General features: G+C 41.7%; 1 protein-coding gene and 1 pseudogene across 2 annotated transcripts; one reads left to right on the top strand and one right to left on the bottom strand.

Moving 5' to 3' along the window:
* Positions 1-7,375: 7,375 nt before the first annotated feature.
* On the bottom strand, positions 7,376-11,502 carry LOC147987367 (G-type lectin S-receptor-like serine/threonine-protein kinase B120; annotated as a pseudogene). The gene is made up of 7 exons (XR_015617633.1): positions 10,137-11,502; positions 9,559-9,659; positions 9,293-9,474; positions 9,003-9,213; positions 8,680-8,941; positions 8,440-8,578; positions 7,376-8,324 (listed from the first exon to the last, which is right to left on the bottom strand). The product of XR_015617633.1 is annotated as a G-type lectin S-receptor-like serine/threonine-protein kinase B120 (transcript).
* A 3,830-nt stretch (positions 11,503-15,332) lies between these two features.
* On the top strand, positions 15,333-20,482 carry LOC125528201 (superoxide dismutase [Mn] 3.1, mitochondrial). Its single transcript, XM_048692706.2, has 6 exons — positions 15,333-15,683; positions 17,845-17,891; positions 18,005-18,130; positions 18,220-18,276; positions 19,176-19,253; positions 20,117-20,482. The coding sequence occupies exons 1-6, from the start codon at positions 15,389-15,391 to the stop codon at positions 20,207-20,209; spliced, it is 696 nt and encodes a 231-aa protein (XP_048548663.2). The 5' UTR covers positions 15,333-15,388; the 3' UTR covers positions 20,210-20,482.
* The last annotated feature ends 215 nt before the right edge of the window (positions 20,483-20,697 follow it).

The following is a 20,697-nucleotide window of genomic DNA, read 5'->3' as shown; positions in this document are numbered from 1 at the left end:
TAGGGTGACTCAGCATCTTGTCTTTTTTATCTATCTCCGGATCATTTGCGTCATCTTCTCGCTTCTTCTCCTCCCTATCCGTGTGCCAACGCAGGAGCTTTGCTACCTTAGGGTCCGCGAAATACCGCTGCAGACGAGGAGTGATCGGAAAGTACCACACCACTTTTCGAGGAGCTTTCTTCCTCTTCTTGTATCGAGTGACGCCGCACACCGGACATATGGTAGACTCCGCGTGCTCGTCCCAATAAATGATGCAATTGTTCATGCACGCATGGTATTTCACGTGCGGTAAATCCAGAGGACACATGATTTTCTTCGCCTCCTCCAAACTGGTCGGGCACTTGTTCCCCTTGGGAAGAAGTTCGTGCCAGAATGACATGTTCTCGTCGAAGCATGCGTCGGTCATTTTGTGTTTTACCTTCATCTCCAGAGCCATGAGCGTTACTTTCAGGCGGGTATCCTCGGGCCTGCATCCTTCATACAATGGAGTAACCGCGTCTAACTCAAGTTGATCCATCTTGGCTTTCTCTCGGGCGGCAGCTCTTGCGTTATCCGTCTGCTTGAGAAGCAGCTCTTGAATATGAGGGTCCTGCACCCAGCCCATCGATGGTCCAGCGTCGTCTGCTCCGCCGGCATCATCATCTTCATGATCATGCCCGTCGTCTGCTCCGGCATCTTCCTCATCATCATGTCCTGCATCTTCTACATGGTGACTGTGTACAGCATCACCGTCGTGATCATCTCCTGGGGATTCTTCGTCTTCTCGCCCGCCCGAGCCGCGGTGGTTGTCTTGCTTTCCTTCCTCATTTCTTGCCCGGCCCCCATGGACGACTTCGTAGTCATCTTCATCACATTCCCACCGATAGCCATCCATGAAACCACGCAAGAGCAGGTGGTCCCGCACCTGCCCGGATTCCAGGTCCGCAATAAGGCTCTTCAGCTTGCATCTTCGACACGGGCATCTTATCTCTGTCTCATTCTTTTGAAGCATCTCGGCCTTCGCGGACCTCAAAAACCTATTCACGATGCCTTCGGTCATCATGCGGACCATGGTCGCCTGCGGGGTATAGCAAAACGATATTTCAGAACCAAGAAAATTTTTGGCATGACTTTCCCTAAAAATAGGACCAAAAAGAATGCTTAATGCCAAAATTCTCGCCGAAACGGAAATGAATCAACATTCCGGCAAAATATTGGCAACTATCGCATTTCAAATACCGGTACACCTCCAAACACAAACACATATGCAACACCACAAACATATGCAACACCACGAACATACATAGATCTAGCTAGGCCATAAAAAGTGAATGTGCACATTGTTGTAGGGAGAACAACATAAATATAGCTTCCCCCCTTACTTACCTATTAAAACAAGGTTAACCACTTAAATTGAATGAATCTATGGTGGAAATGAGGTAAAAAAGAGGAGGCACCCGAGACAAGGAGGAGGTGGAGAGAATGAAGTGGGGAGAAAGTGAGTGTGGGTAGGAGAGGCTGTCCAAAATATCTTATTGCTGCCCACTTACTAATGGCGCACCAACTCTAAATGGCCATTAGTAATCCAGGTTACTAATGGCGCACCTTCTGGTGGTGCGCCATTAGTAGTTTACAAAAAAACATACTAATGGCGCACTGCCCCACAGTGCGCCATTACTAGTTTAAACTAGTAATGGCGCACGGTGGAAAAGTGCGCCATTAGTAGTTTTGCAAAAAAAGGAATAAAAAATATAATAAAAAAACAACATTAGTGGCGCACTTTCCGACAGATGCGCCATTACTAGTTACAACTAGTAATGGCGCACTTTGTCTGGATGCGCCATTAGTATGTTTGGACAGGCGCACTAGTTCAAAAAAAAATTGATACTAATGGCGCACCCTGGGCCATGTGCGCCATTAGTAGTTTCAACTCTAATGGCGTATCATAAGGTAGTGCGCGTCTGGTGCGCCATTAGTGTCAATCCTATCTATAGCCCTTTTTCTAGTAGTGATATTTAAACCACTTCTCCTTAGAGAGATCAACATGAGTAGCAAATAATTCACAGAAAGAAGTTACTATCTCAGAGTCAAGTCCATACTTAGTGCTAAATTCACGAAAAGCGTCAGTATCCATAAAAGATTTAACACAATCAAACTTAAGGTTTATACCTGACTCCATACCTTCGTCGAGCTCTCAATCTTCAGAGTTGTGTTGAATTCTTTCTAAGAGATCCCATTTGAATTCAATAGTATTCTTCATAAAAGAACCAGTACAGGAAGTATCGAGCATGGATTGATCATTACGAGAAAGCCGAGCATAAAAGTTCTGAATAATAATTTCTCTTGAGAGATCATGATTGGGGCATGAATATAACATTGACTTAAGCCTCCCCCAAGCTTGAGCGATACTTTCTAATATATATATATATATATATATATATATATATATATATATATGTGTGTGTGTGTGGGGGGGGGGGTGGGTGTGTGTGTGTGTGTGTAAATCCGATCACGATGAACCAGATACATAGGATAAAACTTCTTATGAAATTCCAATTTCAGTCGGTTGTAATTCCAAGTCCCGATATCATCACATAGCCTATACCATGTCAATTCCTTCTCCTTCAAAGATAAAGGGAAGACCTTCTTCTTGACTTCATCCTCGGGCAAACCTGCAAGCTTAAATAATCCACATAGATTAGATGCATATCAGGACGTAATGTTCCATCTCCCGCATAAGGATTAGCTAGCAGTTTCTCTATCATACACGAAAGAATTTCATAATAAATATTTTCAGTAGGTTCAGTAGGTTGAGGGGAAACTCTTTGATCTTCCCGTCGGGGTGAAGATACCCCAAACAAACCCATCAAAAGATGATTTTCCATAGTGACAAGTGACAATAAATTTCAACACGTAATATAAATGTTTCATTACCAAAGGCGCTTCACTCCCCGGCAACGGCGCCAGAAAAGAGTCTTGATGAACCACAACTATAGGAGATCTATCGTCCTTTTGATAAGTAAGAGTGTTGAACCCAATGAGGAGCAGAAGGAAATGACAAGCGGTTTTCGGTAAGGTATTTTCTGCAAGCACTGAAATTATCGGTAACAAGTAGTTTTATGATAAGATAATTCGTAACGGGTAACAAGTAAAAAGTGTAACAAAGGTGCAGCAAGCTGGCCCAATCCTTTTTGTAGCAAAGGATAAGTCTGGACGAACTCTTATATAAAGTAAAGCGCTCCGGAGGACACATAGGAATTATTGTCAAGTTAGTTTTCATCATGCTCATATGATTCGTGTTTGTTACTTTGATAATTTAATATGTGGGTGGACCGGTGCTTGGGTGCTGTCCTTACTTGGACAAACCTCCCACTTATGATTAACCCCTCTCGCAAGCATCCGCAACTACGAAAGAAGAATTAAGATAAATCTAACCATAGCATAAAACATGTGGATTCAAATCAGCCCTTTATAAGGCAACGCATAAACTAGGATTTAAGCTTCTGTCACTCTAGCAACCCATCATCTATTTATTACTTCTCAATGCCTTCCCCTAAGCCCAAATCATGGTGAAGTGTCATGTAGTCGATATTCACATAACACCACTAGAGAAAAGACAACATACATCTCATCAAAATATCGAACGAATACCAAATTCACATGATTACTTATAACAAGACTTCTTCCATGTCCTCAGGAAGAAAACTACTCACAAAGCATATTTATGTTCAAGATCAGAGGGGTATTGAATATCATTAAGGATCTGAACATATGATCTTCCACCGAATAAACCAACTAGCATCAACTACAAGGAGTAATCAACACTACTAGCAACCCACACGTACCAATATGAGGTTTTGAGACAAAGATTGAATACAAGAGATGAACTAGGGTTTGAAGAGGAGATGATGCTTGTGAAGATGTTGATGGAGATTGACCTCATCTCGATGAGAGGATCGTTGGTGATGATGATGGCTTCGATTTCCCCCTCCGGGAGGGAAATTTCCCTGGCAGAATAGCTCTGCCAGAGTATTAGATTGCTTCTGCCCAGTTTCCGCCTCGAGACGGTGGCGCTTCGTCCCGAAAGCTTTCTTATGATTTTTTTCAGGTAAAAACCCTTCATATAGCAGAAGATGGACACCTGAGACCTGCCAGGGGGGCCCCAAGCCCTAGGGGCGCGCCCCCAGGCTTGTGGCCACCTGGTGGGTCCTCTCTAGTATTTTATTCGCCCAATAATTCTTATATATTCCAAAATAATTCTCCGTAAATTTTCAGGACTTTTGGAGTTGTGCAGAATAGGTCTCTCAGATTTGCTCCTTTCCGGTCCAGAATTCCAGCTGTCGGCATTCTCCATCTTTGTGTAAACCTTATAAAATAAGAGAGAAAATGCATAACAATTGTACCATAATGTGTAATAACAGCCCATAATGCAATAAATATCAACATAAAAGCATGATGCAAAATGGACGTATCAGTTTCCAACTCAACCAGGGGCAGCCTAGATTCCCCCTTTCCATCCTCAGAAACCGATTTCAAATCCCACCTCTAAGGAAACAGAGTAGAAATCTCTCTGATTGCTTCTTCCCCTTCCTCGGGAGAACAAAAAATCTCACCTATCAAATTTCTCAAGATCTTCCTCACCCTCTCCTTTGACCTCTCCACGCAACTCCCTCGACCTGTCGCCACCAATAGGATACGCCTTGATCTTGCCTTGAACTCGAGCCAATCCCCCACGCTGAAGAGACTCCTCTGGATGCCCGCATCCATACGTGCGTCGCCCCCTCTAGCGGGGCCACCGGCACTAGCGTCGCCCTCTCACCCACTCTCATTCTCAGTCACCACTAGATCGCCTAGACGAGCGCGAGAGCTCCAATTTTTTTTTTTTGCAAAATCGCCTCCATGTTTGCTTGCAGTGACATCATGTACAAGTAGTAGTCTTACTGAAGCACATATGAAATGGAATATACAGTCAGGTGGAGCTCTAGAAGCGTAGGGGGTGTGTGTTAACCAACGCGAGCGATTACTTGAGCTACACTCGGCTTACGAGTTATGAAAGAAAATGTCGGCTGCCAATCGCTGCTAGCGACGACGCGCGGCTGGGGGGCAAGGAAAATCATCCAAGGATGGGCACGATGACGCGATGAAGTGCCGGACTGATTCTCCTGGGAAGACTGCGATAATAAGGCGGCTGGGGCGTGATTAGCACACTTAGCCATCGCCGGCGGCGACATAATCAGCGGCCAGCGGGGGCAGGATGTGTGGGGAGTGCACGAAGCAAGACATAGCGTGCCCTCGCGTCAGGCGCCTCCGTAAATGGGCCGGCCCGGGTTCCCGGGAGGCCACGACATCTTTTTTTCTTTCTTTTTTACTTCCAAATGTTATAAATAAAAATATTATAAAAAACACTTCACATAAAACATTTGAAAAATATTAACCAAGCATTTGAAAAATGTGAAATGTGTATATAGAAAATGTTTCTCATGTATCTAATATGTGTGAAAAAAGTTGATCATCTATTTAAAAAATATTAATCAAGCATTTGAAAGAAAATTAAACAACTGTCTAAAATTTTCTAATCAAGCATTCAAAAATGTTAAATGTGTATATAAAAAATGTTGACCATGTACTAAAAATGTCAAACTTGTATTTGAAAAATGTTAATCAAGCATTTGAAAATTTTAAAATGGCACAAAAGAAAATGTTGACCATAAAATGTTAATTTTGTATTTAAAATATGTTAATCAAACATTTGAATATTTTTAAATGTGTATCAAGAAAATGTTGACATGTATTAAAAATTGTTAAACAAACATTTGAAATATGTTTAATGTGTGTGAAGATAATGTTTCTCATGTATAAGAAAAGTGTCCAAAAAATATACATGTATTTAGGAAAATTAATCAAGCATTTTAAAAATGGTAAAGAAGTATTTAAATTGTTTTAATTAAGAATTTGAAATATGTTAAATGTGTATAGAAAAAATGTTGACCATGTATTAAAAAATTAATCTTGTATTTCAAATAATGTTAATTAAGCATTTGAAAATATCAAAATGTGTATAGAAAAAATGTTGATTATGTATTAAAAAATTAATCATTTATGTGATAATTGCTGTTCAAGCATTTCAAATGTTAAAAATGTGTATAGAAAAAAATGTTGACCATGTATTAAAAACCCCAAAATTGTACTTGAAAAATGATAAACATGTATTAAAAAATGTTCTTGGCATATACGAAAAAGATAGAATGAAAAAACAATGAACAACAAAAAAGAAACAATGGACACCAAAGAAAAAAGGAAACAAAAAGGAAAACCAAAGAAACAAGTGCAAAAAGAATGAAAAATAGTGAATACTGATAAAGAAACAAAGAAAAACAAAATGACATCAAAAAGAGAAAAGTGAAAAAAGGAAAATGAGAAAGAAAAGAAAACCTGATAAAAATCATAAAAAATGTTCAGTATATATATTTTGGATTTTTCTATTTTTTGGTTTTTCAATGAATATACAAATGTTCACTATGTTTCTTAATTTTGTTCAGTGTATATTACACAATGTTCAGTGTGTATTCGTGAATTGTTCAACGTAATTTCACAAATGTTCAGTACGTGTCCGAAAATTGTTCAGCGTGTATATTCATATTTTCTCAAAAATGTTCATCGTATATTAAAATAAGTTCATTGTGTATTATTCAAAATATTCAGCTCATTTTAAGAAAATGTTCAACGGATACTACAAAATATTTTATGTGTCCTCTAGAAACAGATTCAACAGAGTATGGTGCTTAAAGGTTCGCATCTCAAATTTAACACGGTAGCTCACCGGTTCCGTCGGTTTGTGGGCTAGCTCTCATCCCCCATGGGCACAAGTCGCTCTGCTAGATCTCGATGGGCTCTAATCTGGGCCCATTGCATGCCCTTCTCTGCTTCCAGCTGAGTTTTCTGCTTTTTTGAAATTTGCTGCATTTTTTTTAGGGCAAAGCAAAGCTTTATAACTTAACGGTGTCCAGGTAAATCCCTGGAGACACAAACAGCCACTTGGGCGGGTACATCGTACTCCCACTCGACAGCCGAGTTTGCAGGGCACATACGGCCGAGGCCTGCTAGTTCATGGGCCGCGGAGTTTGCGCTACGCCTACACCATGTTATTACAAATTTAGAAAACCACAGTTTGAGCTGGTATTTAGTATCCTCAATCACGGCAGCATACGCCGAGGAATCGACCTTGCGCACGTCCATTGCTTCTGCCAACGAAATTTGCTGCATTATGCAGTTGCATTGCTAAGTTTGCAATTTTCCCTACAGAAAAACTGAAATTTGTAATTTTAAAAAATAAAATCTACTACAATCTGCACACGGTACATAAGCCAAAGGCATATCTTCAATCTGAACGGGGGATTTAGACCACTCAGGTAACAGCGTTATCAGCTTATTACAATCTCACACAACTATTTCTGACACGCGGGATGGAGCAGAATTATGCATGACCGCCCTACTCAACTCTTCTCTACTCCCTCCTTGCCAAATTATAGTTGCATGTGAGCTTTTTCTTCAAAGCCAAACTTTGTCAACATTGACCAAGTTTACAGAAAAAATATCAGCATTTACAATACCAAATCAATACCATTAGATTCATCATGAAATATTTTTCATATGATATATATTCGGATAGCTAACGAATGCGCAACCTCCTTTCCCTCCCTTTTGACCTTTTTCTGAGGGATTTTCAGCGTGCAAGAGAATGGCTTGGACATCAGCAGAGCGATCAGTTTCCAGCAAGGCTGGGTGCCTGTGCCACTCAAGCACCAAACCTGATGAGTCCTTCTAAACAAGCTGACAGTTCAGCCTCAGATGCATTTGAGCACCATTTGACAAGTTTAACAGTCAAAGAATCAAAGCTAGCACACCAGTAATTTTAAACCGACCGTTGGAGCACCACCTGCAGCTGGTTACTGAAACCCACTTGGCAGTCAACGGTAATCTGCTTCCTTTGATGTTCCAGGGCACTCAGGTCATCACATTGCAGAGAAGCATAGCTGATGCTAGGCAGAGCATCTAGCGTCCTACTAGCGTCGTCAGGCCCGCGCTGTTAACAGAGCCCTCCCTCGCTTCTTCCGCTTCATGTCTCCTTCCAACGAAATACGAAGGCTGCCTTGGCATCGTGAGTGGCATGGCCTCGTTTCCAGCATAGAGACTACTAGCGACATGAGCGGCCTGCCACTCGGGCTGCCCTGAACGCACGATAATGCGATATGGATGCACAACGACACTTGATGCAGCGAGCAGCTGTTCAGCAGCACAGTATCTAGGAAATCCTTCGAGTTTCCTTCTTTCAGTAAGTTCCATGCCTGAAACATGGTCAAGGATAATAAGTTAGTACCTACACTCGCCATGTTCTCCCTCTATATCAAAATATAAGAGTACATAGAGCAGGCCAAATTCAAAGCATTTGGTAGTACTTACATAATCTATAAGGTTTGGGAAATCCCTTATAAGATGTTGAGGTGAGCTCATCTTCAACCCACTTACGATCTCCAGTAGCAAGACCCCATAGCTATATGTGTCGGACTTGACCGAAAAAATGCCTTCCATCGCATAGCCGCTGTTTGAATAGTTCCACAAGTAAGTGTACAAGAATTAATTAGTTGAAGCACATAAGGAGTTTTTAAGCATGTTTAGTCCAGTGCAGGAATTAATACTCACTATGTCCCAACAACATGCCTAGTATTTGCTTGTTGCTGGTTGTCACCAAAGATCCTTGCCATGCCAAAATCTGATATTTTGGGTCTCATCTCCGCATCCAACAAGATATTGCTTGCTTTGAGATCTATGTGAATTATCGTCATTCTAGAATCATGGTGGAGGTACACAAGTCCTCTAGCTACCCCTTTGATTATGCTAAACCTTGTTGGCCAATCAAGCATAAATCTTTTAGCATCATTTGTATGCCGACAATATGTTAAGTCTTAAAATCAGGCATGCTCATGTGCTCACCGTAAGAATCATTATACATGATTAGGACATACCAAATAGGAAGTAGTCTAAGCTTTTGTTGGGCAAGTATTCGTAAATAAGAAGCTTCTCAGCTCCATGGCTGCAGTAACCAAGAAGTCTAACTAAGTTTCTGTGCTGCAGTTTTGCAATAAGAACTACTTCATTTCTAAAATGCCCCATTCCTTGATCAGAACACTTGGTAAGCCTTTTAACAGCAACTTCCTTGCCACCTTCCAGTGTGCCCTACATGGTTACATAATTCATATTAACAATGAAAGAATGCCTTTCACTACTGTAATCGTTAAGGTGACATTTATATTACCTTGTATACTACGCCAAAGCCTCCTCTGCCAAGCACATTGGAGTCAGAGAAACCATCTGTAGCAGGGACAATATCTTTGAAGCTGATCCACAAAATTTTTGAATTCTCATCGTATAGTCCATCAGAGTTGTCCAGTTGTTCTATCATTGCAAAATTCATGGGTCCCTTGGTTTGGTGCTTGCCTGTCAGGAGTTCATATGAGTTATGATAAGCACTAATGCATTAACATGACATGCACTTGGATACATAATCGAATCTTGTTCAACCTCTTGACTTGCGTATATCCAGACAAGACAAACGCACACAAGTATCAGTAGACTTGCCATGACTGGGAGTGCAATCTTCAGCGCACCAGTCTTCTTACTGACTACAAAAGACAATAGATAAAATACTTACTGTACAAAAAGTAGATTGAAGCACTGTGTATATCCAGGCCAACTATTGGTTTAGGTGGAAAGGTGAGGGGTGCAAAAGAGAAAGCAAATGGTAAAATTGAAAAACAAGATGAAGACTGCCAAATGACAGGATTATAGAGAAGTAGAATCTGAAAAGATGACTGATTTTCATGCAAGGTAGGACGAGCAGAGCTGGTAGTAGTGAACATACGCATGTGAGAACAAAATATGTTAGTCCAAGTCCTATGATCATCCAACAGTGAATTTCGTCATGTGTCTTAGTGGTATAATTTTATTAGGAAGAATGTTTCAACTGAACATAACTGTAACTGCCACGTCTTTAATTGTACTGGGCTTTATTGGTATGATTTTATTAGCCACACACAATCTTAAGTTAATAGGCAATCTATCACACAGTATAAGCAATAAGATGGGAAATGAGCAAATACCAGATGAGCTGGGAATCCGGAGGTACAGATTCTCCCCACGACCATCACCACGCTTCTCCGTGTCAACAAGCTCCCCATTCCAAACTAAGCACCTCGACTGATCTACAGTCATACTGAGACTACTCAGGTTGGCGTAAGCATATGCGGTGCATGAGCAGTTGCGGCTGCATTCTTCTGCGCATTGGTCAAAGCTTCTATTCCTGATGAACAAGAACTTGTCGGGTGTCTTCATGTTAAGCAAGGTAATGAACCTATCTCCTTGACCACAATGCATCTCCTTCTTTCTCTGACATCCTAGGGAAAAGTTAAGACCACCAGGTTCATATCCATCGAGGCACTTGCATGTTGCAACCGTCTGTGTGGCATCGCAATAACCGAACGGGCGGCATGAGGCATAGCGATCACAGCTAGAACCGGGCCGCTCAAAGAAAACCTCCCAAGATAATGAGTTGCTGTTCCACGCCAGGAATTTTACCATACCCGTGTAGTGCAGGATCATGCGCGTCCTTGGCGAGCCGTCAGAGACAGTGTACGTAAAGTAGAACTCGCCCCCTCTGTTGAAAGTTGTTTGCAACATGATGGGACCTGAATTCCTCTGATACATGCATGGCGGAGACCAATACACCATCTAATGCAGCTCTGCGCCAGTATGGCCTCGTCCTATTCCAAACGAGGATCTGGAGGCTCGAGTCACCACCCAAAGAGTAGTCACTCGTAGATGGGTCATCAGAGGCTCTCCAGGCGACGAGGTGCATGAAGAGGTTGTTGTTACCAAGCGGTAAACTCATATTCGGGAGAATGGTGTCGGTTGGGTGATGGAAACTCTGCCATATATCAGTGCCATTTGGCAACCTGATGACCAAGTTCCCAGAGTCCAGCAGTATAGCAGCACTTCCGGCGGCTTCAGTGGTGATTTTGTTTGTGGTTGTCCAAAGAGTGCTTCCTTTGGAGTCTAACAAGACAAGATCAGAGCTTTTGGTCAAAACAAACTTACCAGAGGAACTGCTAGAGATTGGGCTGTCGCGGTTTGCCACCCACACGTATGTTCGCTCCGGGATGTTGTTGTACCATATGCCTATGTATGAGTTTGCACTTGAGTTTTTCGGGGAGGAGAAGCCAAGAGCAAAGATGCCACCGTCTGAGATGAGCCTGTCGCCGGGGGAGAGTGGTTTTGTGGGTGTTAGGCTATCTTCGGAGTTGCAGAAGCAAATCAAGAACATGAGGATAAAAACTGGGACGTATATCATGCCCATTAGGCCTTCTTTGCTTGCGATGACCAAAGGAAGGGGGTAGTATGTACGAAGATGGTTTGGATTGTTTTCCCCAAGAGGTAAAAACTACTAGAAAGTAGGAACATTGGTTGGACTTTTTGGTGCCTTCTATTTGGCTGGGTTTGCAATTCTGCATGTTTTCTGCATGTGTGGCTTGCCCAAGATAATTATAGATCCACTAGTTGTAGATAGCTGTTGCAGTAAGTCAGAGAGAAATGATAATGACTAGCAGTTTGATTATTCAGCATTCCTGCTGGTCTCTGCGTGGATTTTTTCAGACCTGTCCACTATCACGGAGCTTGTTGTCAGGTAAACCAATAACAGGAGGACAAAACGGGGAGAAGAGTCATGCCCAAATGCCTATTGGGCCTTCTTTCTGCACATGCTTGTGAAGAGCAAAGCAAGGAGATATGATTGGGAGTGTTTGCTTGGAGGGCACAAACAAATACACGAGGTAGAAAGCCAAAACAGGGCCCAAGTTTTGGTATTCCTGATGTGTGGCTTGTCACATAAGCACGCACGCGTTCTATATCCAGTTCGCCGGACATAAAATAATAGGAAAGGCAAGTGACACAAAACCAAGAGGTGTGGGAGATGATTATTCAGCATTGCTTGCTGCTGGTCTCCGCGGGGAATTGAATGCCAAGAAATGGTCAAATGAATATCACAGGACAAAGTCGTGGCTGTGTTGCCTGATTGCGTCAAGCACGACCAAACTGGCCTGTGCCGATTTGCTTGCAGCCACCGCCCGGAGACCGTCGCAGTCTCTCATGAAGAAATATGTGCCATGCCAATCCAGAAACTTTGACCTGCACGGCATGCAGAGAAATTAACACAAGACTGGCATAAATATTCGGGATTTCAGCATGCAGCAGCAGCATCGCCGTCGTTCACAAGTACAGCGACAGGTAGGAAATGAGTTACCATCAGGTGGAGCTCCGTCTCCGTCGGGGTAGCTCGGCCGGGTCGCATCCTTTAGATTTTTTTATATTGTTCCTTTATATATTTATTACTTACATATTGAAATTTCCTGAAATATGTATACTTATATTTAAAATTTCCAGGCACTGTTAAAAAATTCTTTCCGCAACTTTTTTAAAATGTTCACATGTTTCCAAAAACATGTTTGTGACAGTTTAAAAAATTTTGTTTATGCAGTGTTAAAAGAATGTTCGCCAACTTTTAAAATATATTAGTGGAATTAAAAAAATCACCAGTTTTGAAAAAATGTTTGTGTAGTTCAAAAGAAATGTACGTCGTATTTTAAAAAATCTAGTGTTTCAGAAAATATGTCCGTGTTTTTTTTAAGTTTATACAGTGTTAAAAAAATCAACATTTATTTGAAAAATGGCTAACACACATTCAAAAAATGCTCACAAAGATGTATAGCTGGCCAAAGGGGCCGGCCCGGCCTGGCACGGCACGGCCATCCTGATCGTGCCTGGCCTGGCCCGGCCCGCCGAGGCACGATTATTATACGGGCCGTGCCGTGCCAGCCCGCGTGCTGCAGCCTGCAGCCCAGGCACGGCCCACATGCTAATCGGGCCGGCCCACAGGCACGCTAGGCCCGCTAATCTGCCACCTATTTTGCGCACTGGACGTTTTTTTAGCCTATTTTTACCTGTTGGGCCACATTAGGATACATAAAAAATAAAAAAAGATAATCGGGCCATGCCGTGCCTGGCCCGTGCCGTGCCGACGGTGCTACCGGGCCGGCCCAGCTATCCCGGCCCGTTTGGCCACCTATACAAAGATGTATTTGTAAAAAATGTGCATCATGTATTTGAGAAATGTTCAACGTGTATCAAAAAATGTTTCGCATCTATACAAAAAATATAGAATGTGTATTAAAGAAAGCAGAAACATGGTGAAAGAAAAACTAAGAGAACTGATGAAGAAACACAAAAAACAGATGAAACAAATATAGAAAGCACCACAAACATGAAAAATAACTGCTAGATAATTTTTGCCGGGGAAAGGGGATGTTTTATTCTAGGCCTCACAAAAAAAATCTCCTACAGCTGTGGCATGTCGTGTCGTTTTCTTTTGAGAAATTTTAGACAAGTGTAGGTTCCGTCCCATGCCAGATCCTTTTATAGCTGGGTCGGCCTCTGGTCCATATGGCCAGGTCTGGAAGCATCGTCTACCTACCCTAATCCGCATCGCCACGGCATCTCACATTCGCCCTTCCCATTCCCGAAATCCTTCACACGCACACGCACACGCACACGCACACACACACACACCAAAAGACCAAAACAACATGAATTGTTACCCCTTCGAGGGCTCGTGCATCGGTCACTTTCTTGGGCCTCATAGCGTGTCAGTGGTGCGTTGAGCCACCACCATGTGTCGCACGACGGGTGCACCCTCGGGATTTCATTTTTGCACATGTTTTTGGGTTTTATTTGATTTTTTTATATTGAGGCTTTTGCTTCTGTTTTCTCTTGGTTTTGCCAGATTTTTTTCCCTTTCTTCGGGAAGCAGTGTTTTTTTTTCATGAGAAACACAACATGTGCTTATGCGAGAAGAATAACTGTGCTTCCCTAAAAAGAAAAAAAGGTATAGTTGTAATTCCGTGAAAAGAGAAGGGAAGCATTGATGTGCTTCCCGAAAAAAGGAAAAACCACAACCGTGCTTTCCAAAAATGGAAAAGCACAACCTATACTTCCGCAAGAAGTGTCCTCCCTTACCCCAAAAAGTAAAAAAGCACAATTGTGCTTCTAGGTTCCATTTATCCTTTTGGGCTCTGTTTGGAAGCAATGTTTTTGTAAAACCTTAGTATTCTGATACTGCAGTTTTTTATACCAACGACAATGAATACTTTAGTTTATGAAAACAACAATTTTTTAAAGTATTGTGGAAACAATGGCATGTTTGGCAATCAAAGTATACATCGTTGTCATAGGCCACCACAAAGACGAGGCCTTTGTTGTGTTTCTCAGTTTTTTAAAAAGAGGTCCCAACCTTTTTTTTAATACTGCAAAAATACTACAGTTTTGTGGATACTGCAGTTTATAATACTACAATTTTAACTAGAGCCAAACACCTCAAAGTATTTAAAACCATAGTATTTTAAAATATTGTAGTATTCTTGAAATACTTCAAAAATACTTTGCAACCAAACACAGCCTTGGTTTTCATCGTTTTCCAATTTTTTCCTTTTTTTGGAATTTCCTTTTTTTCCGTTTTGAGAAAAAAAATGTTTGTCAAAACCTATTAACATGGTTCGTAGTTCCAGATCTCAACGCGATAAGTTCAATGATAAAAAACAGTTCATGATTTATATGCACGGTTCAAGAGAGACGATGTTTTGAAAAAAAAACCGAACCTGCGAAAAAAAGAGCAAAACTTCCAGATAGCGACAAGTAAGGCACATGCAGTACACCACTTGTTACAGTATATGAGAGTGTCCTTTGCAAGAGGTACATTTTAATGGCCTCTTTGATTCGCGGGATTCTGAAAACGCGACAATAAGAAAAGTATAAAATTGAAGTGGCAGGCCCACTTGAATCATGTATGATCAGTAAGGAGTGTTTGATGCCACAGGTAAAACAAAGAAATTGTGGTTGGAGTGGATGTTAGATTTCCTATGAAATGTAGTACAAAAGATTCAATACGAAAAAAGTTCCATGGGATCCAATCTTATGAATAAAGGACCAAGATAAGAAAAACTCATAAGAATTTCAATCCTTATAGAATTCTTTTGAATCAGAGGAGCCTATAATTTTTTTTTGAGAAAAATCAGAGGAGCCTAATTAGATTTCCACAGCTGTGCCAGGCCGTGTTTGTTCTCAAAAGCCATGTCTTGCCGGACCCTTTTTTATAGCTGGCCCGCGCCATGCCGGGCCGGGCCGGCCCATATGGCCAGGTCTGGCCAGCACCTACCGCACCGCACCGCATATCGCCGCGGCATCTAGATCCGCCCTTCCCATCCCCCAAATCCTCCACACACACCAAAGACCAAACACACTACCAGCCATGGCGCTCCGCACATTGGCCGCGAAGAAAACCCTAGGCCTGGCGCTCGGCGGCGCGCGGCCGCTGGCCGCCGCCAGGGGCGTGGCGACGTTCACGCTCCCCGACCTCCCCTACGACTTCGGTGCGCTGGAGCCGGCCGTCTCCGGCGAGATCATGCGCCTGCACCACCAGAAGCACCACGCTACCTACGTCGCCAACTACAACAAGGCGCTCGAGCAGCTCGACGCCGCCGTCAGCAAGGGGGACGCGTCCGCCGTCGTCCACCTCCAGAGCGCCATCAAATTCAACGGCGGCGGTAAGACCCTTTCCCAGTGCTTCTCATCTGGATGCTCCCTGAGATTCGTTCGGATGCTCCTTTGATCGATTGCTAGTACGGGGCCGGAGGAATTGATGCGGGGATTAGTGCGGTATCGAGTACCAGACGAGTATCTGCAGAGTGAAAAGCGAAAAAAATCAAAGAGATAAGGGCAACATCGTGGCGGCCTCGGCCGCAACAGTGACGTACCGTCATTTATTTTCGCAATTAATTTCTGTCTTTCTGAAACCTCGCTCAACTCATCCTTTCTCAGCGATTCTGTGGGATTTTCCTCTAGCTGCTCCCCAGCAGCATATCTGAACCTTGTGGTGGTCTGTAGTTCTGTTGGGCGATAACCAAGCAGAATACTACAATTCTTAGTAGCAGTTATCCTTGTCACATGGTTTCATGTGCCTTTCCGGGCAGTTAACTAAGAACGAAATCTATCAAATTTGGACAAAAAATGGTTTTGTCATTCGAGCTGTCATTATTATTTTGAAACCGAGACTAAGGTAGGGCACGCTGGAGCTGTCCATCTCCTGGGAGATCATGCACCTGCACCCCAAGAAGCATCACGCCAGTTATGGTGGCAGTAAGACCCCCTGCTGCGCTTCTCCTGTGGTTCGTCTAGATGCTCTGATCGCTAGTATGGTGGTGACGCCGATGTCGGAATTTTTTTTTATGAGTTGATGTGGAGTTATTGTGTTTGTTTATTAATACTGATCTATGATGAAGAGTGTTATGCTCCCGAGTGTAGTATTGGTTGCTGCTTTTAGGATCCTATCATTTCTAGGGTTTTAGATGGTGGGTTTTTTCTTATAAGTCTTGGTTTTATGTTAATTCGTGTTTGGCTGGTCAAAAAACCACTAATTTGGAAACATTGTTTACGCCTTTCTTTGATTAGATATAGATAGTGCTGCTTCGTGATATCTGAAGTGGTTGCTCCTGAGTGCAAAATTTCATGACTTGTGCATTCTGTGCGTATTAGGAGTTTTGGGTTATTATTTGGTTTATTGGTGTTAACTTGGTTGTGCTTTTATTGATTTTTTTTGGCACAACTGCTTTTATGGATTCGTTGCCATATGGATCCTTAATTGCAAGTACTTGTTAGTATCATTAGCTATATGCATAATTTAGGTGGGGATGTCTGGTAATACATTTTTTTGTGTTTCATCCATAATCATAATTGTGACTTGGTTGCAGGTTGCAGCTGTTGAAGGGGTCATTGTAGTGGATGTTCATGTGTATATTGGTTGGTTCATTGAGATATTCCTAGCACTGATGTTGTGAACTGTGCTGAATTTTAGGACATGCTGAGCTTCAATTTTTTTTTTGAATTACTGATACTGGTGCTTGATGCGGACAAACAGTATAAGTGTCAATGTTATAAAAGTATGAATCCAAGGTCTGCTGATATTTTGTGTTTTGCTCCACTTGGTTTTGTAGTTTGAAAGAATTGCTTGACATGCCCATTGCTTCATTGCTTCTTTCGCAAAATCGACCATGTCACAACCTATTCAACCTTGAGTATTGCCCTGGAGGTTTCCTTTCAATTTTATTAAAAAAAAATCTAGGGATTTGAAACTAGTTGAACTTCTATATTTGGGGATTAGGTGCTTGTGGCGCTTCGTGGTTTGATTGATACCTTTGACGATACCTTTTTTTACTTCTGATGGAACCATGCCAAACTATAGTTTTTGTGCGTGCATCGTTAGCTACTGACACACAAAAATAGAGTGTTATTGGATTCTATTCCCTGCTCATATCTGCACATTAAAGTACTCCCTCCGTTCCATATTACTTGTCGCTGATTTAGTACAAAGTTGTACTAAATCAGCGACAAGTAATATGGAACGGAGGGGGTAGGAATTAAGGATACTACCATGTGACAAATGAGATGCATAATTTTATGCTTCTGCTAATAATTCCATCGATACTCGTATGCATTCGACCTGGCTTCTCACTTCATTTTATTATGTCCTAACTATTAAAATTGTTAACAATACCAAGAAACTGTGCGACTAGAGAATTCGTAAGGATGTGATGCTGAACCTCTACAAAAATGACGACCTGGAATAAATTCATTGGCTTGATATTGTAAATATGACATTCGTCTAAGCCTATCATTTATTAATGTAGGCGATTTTTTACCATGTTGCAGGTCATGTTAACCATTCAATCTTCTGGAAGAACCTCAAGCCTATTAGCGTAAGTATCTAACCGATACCCTTTTGCTCAACCACAGCCCTGCCCTCGTTCTCTTTTTTGTTCTGTTAAGACCTCCACCATTTCAAACAGTTAAAATGTTTGGTGCTTTACAGGAGGGTGGTGGTGAGCCACCTCATGGCAAACTTGGCTGGGCCATTGATGAGGATTTTGGTTCTATTGAGAAACTTATAAAGAAGATGAATGCAGAGGGTGCTGCTTTACAAGGATCTGGATGGGTGGTATGTACTTTATGCATTGTCTCGTCCGCATTACACAGTATTTTATCTGGTGAAGGTGCTTTGTTAATATTCACATGTTTGTTATGCAGTGGCTAGCTTTGGATAAAGAGGCCAAAAAGCTTTCAGTTGAAACTACTCCTAATCAGGTGAAAGTTCTCATCCTTAATTGGATCATAGATTCATAGTGTTCCTAAAGGACAGTTTATACAGTCTTCACACTAATTTACAATTCAATTCATTTCTACCATTTCCCCGTTATGCTGCCAAAGTGCCAATGCTTGTTGGAAGAATCAGTAATTAATCCATTCTTAAGCAACTAAGCATGCAGTTAAAGATAACCATATTTCTGAAAGGGCGATATTTCTCAGTGCTCTGTACCGTTGTGAAGATCACCGAGTTGTCACTGCGATGTAACCCCAGGCCTCATATGTCATCCTCACTTTTGTTGGTTTTTAATTGATGGAGAAATGGTCACTAGTGAAATATCATAAGTAGTAGGATATTCAGTAAAAGCAGTACACATGCCATGGGAACTAATTTCTGGGGCTGTTGATGTGACAAACAGGGTAGAAAAAAACAGATATGACAAACAGGGGTTGTGTTCTGGAATTCAGTAGTCACCTGCTGCAAGGCCGTAGAGTTCTTTATGAGATAAAAAGGATATCAAGCTTCAGTTTGATTAATAGTTGACATTAAAGCAAATCTTATACATTGACTTATAAACATTTACATGCCTGTCGTTTTGTTTTTTCCTTTAATTCTGCACGTAGTGTCTTGAAGAGACCAATTTATTTTTAGCTGAGCTATGTGAAATTGCAACCCTCACAATCTCCACGAAGGCATTTATAGTTTGTTTTGCATCCTACTTTGATCAACTTAAGAAGTTTTTATTACCATGTCGAAACTTTGTGTATGGAGTTATGGCACTGCGAATAATCCCCCCGTGTGGTGCCTGGGGTTGCCATTAGTTTTTTTTTTTCCTTTTCATGCTTCAACTTTTGAGGTAATTTTCATGTGCATACAACTTACTTATTGGACCTTGCAGGACCCTCTTGTGACCAAAGGGTCAAACCTGTATCCTTTGTTGGGAATTGATGTCTGGGAGCATGCGTACTACCTGCAGGTAATCTCATTTTCTAACCGAAGGCTATTCTATTTGCTCTATTGAGCTGTAATGTTGGTGATGTTGCCATCCTTCTTTTTTTAGAATCTGCCTCATATAACCATAGTTGATAAGATTTCACTTGGCCCACTTGGTCTTTTCTCTTATTATTTTCCATTGTCCCGCATTAGTAGTGTTTCTGTGACAAAGCTATTGCCTGAAAACTATCCAGCCATTTTGGACATGCTAATTCCCAGTACCGTAGGAGTCACAGTATTCCCTATGGTATACCTGCATTTTTACAAGGTCCTTGCTGAAAGCAAGACTAGTAGAGCTCATGTCCCTCTTGTTAAAAGAAAACACGAGTATAACAAGAGTGATATCAGTGTGCTCCATGGTTATATGTCAAAAAGGTTGCAAGAAACATGGTTGTATATGAAGGTTAACTTTGCAATGGTCCTGTTGTGGTAGATTTAGATGTATGCTGCCTGAACGGGAAAGAATCAAAGCATAATCATCAACTCAGCATATCAACCATTGTGTTGAACATACTCCCTCCGTCCGAAAATACTTGTCATCAAAATGACTAAAAAGAGATGTATCTAGAACTAAAATATGTCTAGATACATCCCCTTTTATCCATTTTGATGACAAATTCTAGATACATCTCTTTTTAGTCATTTTGATGACAAGTATTTCCGGACGGAGGGAGTATGTGCCAAAAATGTTTAATGCACGGGGGGCGTAGCAGCCACTATAGTATTATTCTGCCGGTCTAGTAAATTGAACTGTTTTGATTTTATTTTTATATTTTTATTGAGATGAATGGAAATTGAAAGATCTCTTTGCCAGTGCTAAGCGTATATTGTTATTTGTGATTGCAGTACAAGAACGTGAGGCCGGACTACCTGACCAACATCTGGAAGGTGGTGAACTGGAAATATGCCGGAGAAGAGTATGAAAAAGTGCTTGCGTGATTTGTCTGATGAGTAGACAGACGGTACTTTGCTCGCTCTTGAGTTTGTATATGCAGTAATAAAAGTGGGCACTATTCCACTGCCGGGATCGTCTGTACATTGCATAGAGGTGGACTACTGTCTAATGCGCACTACAGTGGCTGTCCATTTTGGTACTTATTACTGTGCCTGCTGTGGCTAATAAACTCATTCGCTAGTGCTGTTGCTGTCCTTGTGTGCACGTATTGGTATGGATGGATGAGCTTTACGAAATAATCTGCCGAACTTTTGATCTTGTGGTGAAGTTATCATGCATGGATTAAGCACACCAAGCATACTTCTACTGATTTGGGTGTGCAGTATGCCAGTATTGATCTAATCTTGCTACTGTCCTGATTTGGGTGATAATTTTCAAACGAACTCTGTCGGCCTAGCTTTCTCGCGCGCTGTCATTAGCAGGCGTTTATATATTTTTTTGAGATCAATTAGCAGGCGTTTATTAGTAGGAC

This window comes from Triticum urartu, chromosome 2A, assembly GCF_056163025.1.
Source record: "Triticum urartu cultivar PI428250 chromosome 2A, HENAU_Tu73, whole genome shotgun sequence".
Lineage (NCBI taxonomy): Eukaryota > Viridiplantae > Streptophyta > Magnoliopsida > Poales > Poaceae > Triticum > Triticum urartu.
The sequence above is the reverse complement of the archived record's forward strand: the minus strand, read 5'-3'. Positions and strand labels throughout refer to the sequence as shown.

Bases quoted from the DNA above. Each gene is read 5' to 3' on its own strand.
- LOC125528201 (XM_048692706.2), top strand. From the start codon at position 15,389: ATGGCGCTCCGCACATTGGCCGCGAAGAAAACCCTAGGCCTGGCGCTC. The intron at 18,131-18,219 runs GTATGTACTTTA...TTTGTTATGCAG, and splicing joins TACAAGGATCTGGATGGGTG to TGGCTAGCTTTGGATAAAGA. The intron at 18,277-19,175 runs GTGAAAGTTCTC...TGGACCTTGCAG, and splicing joins TTGAAACTACTCCTAATCAG to GACCCTCTTGTGACCAAAGG.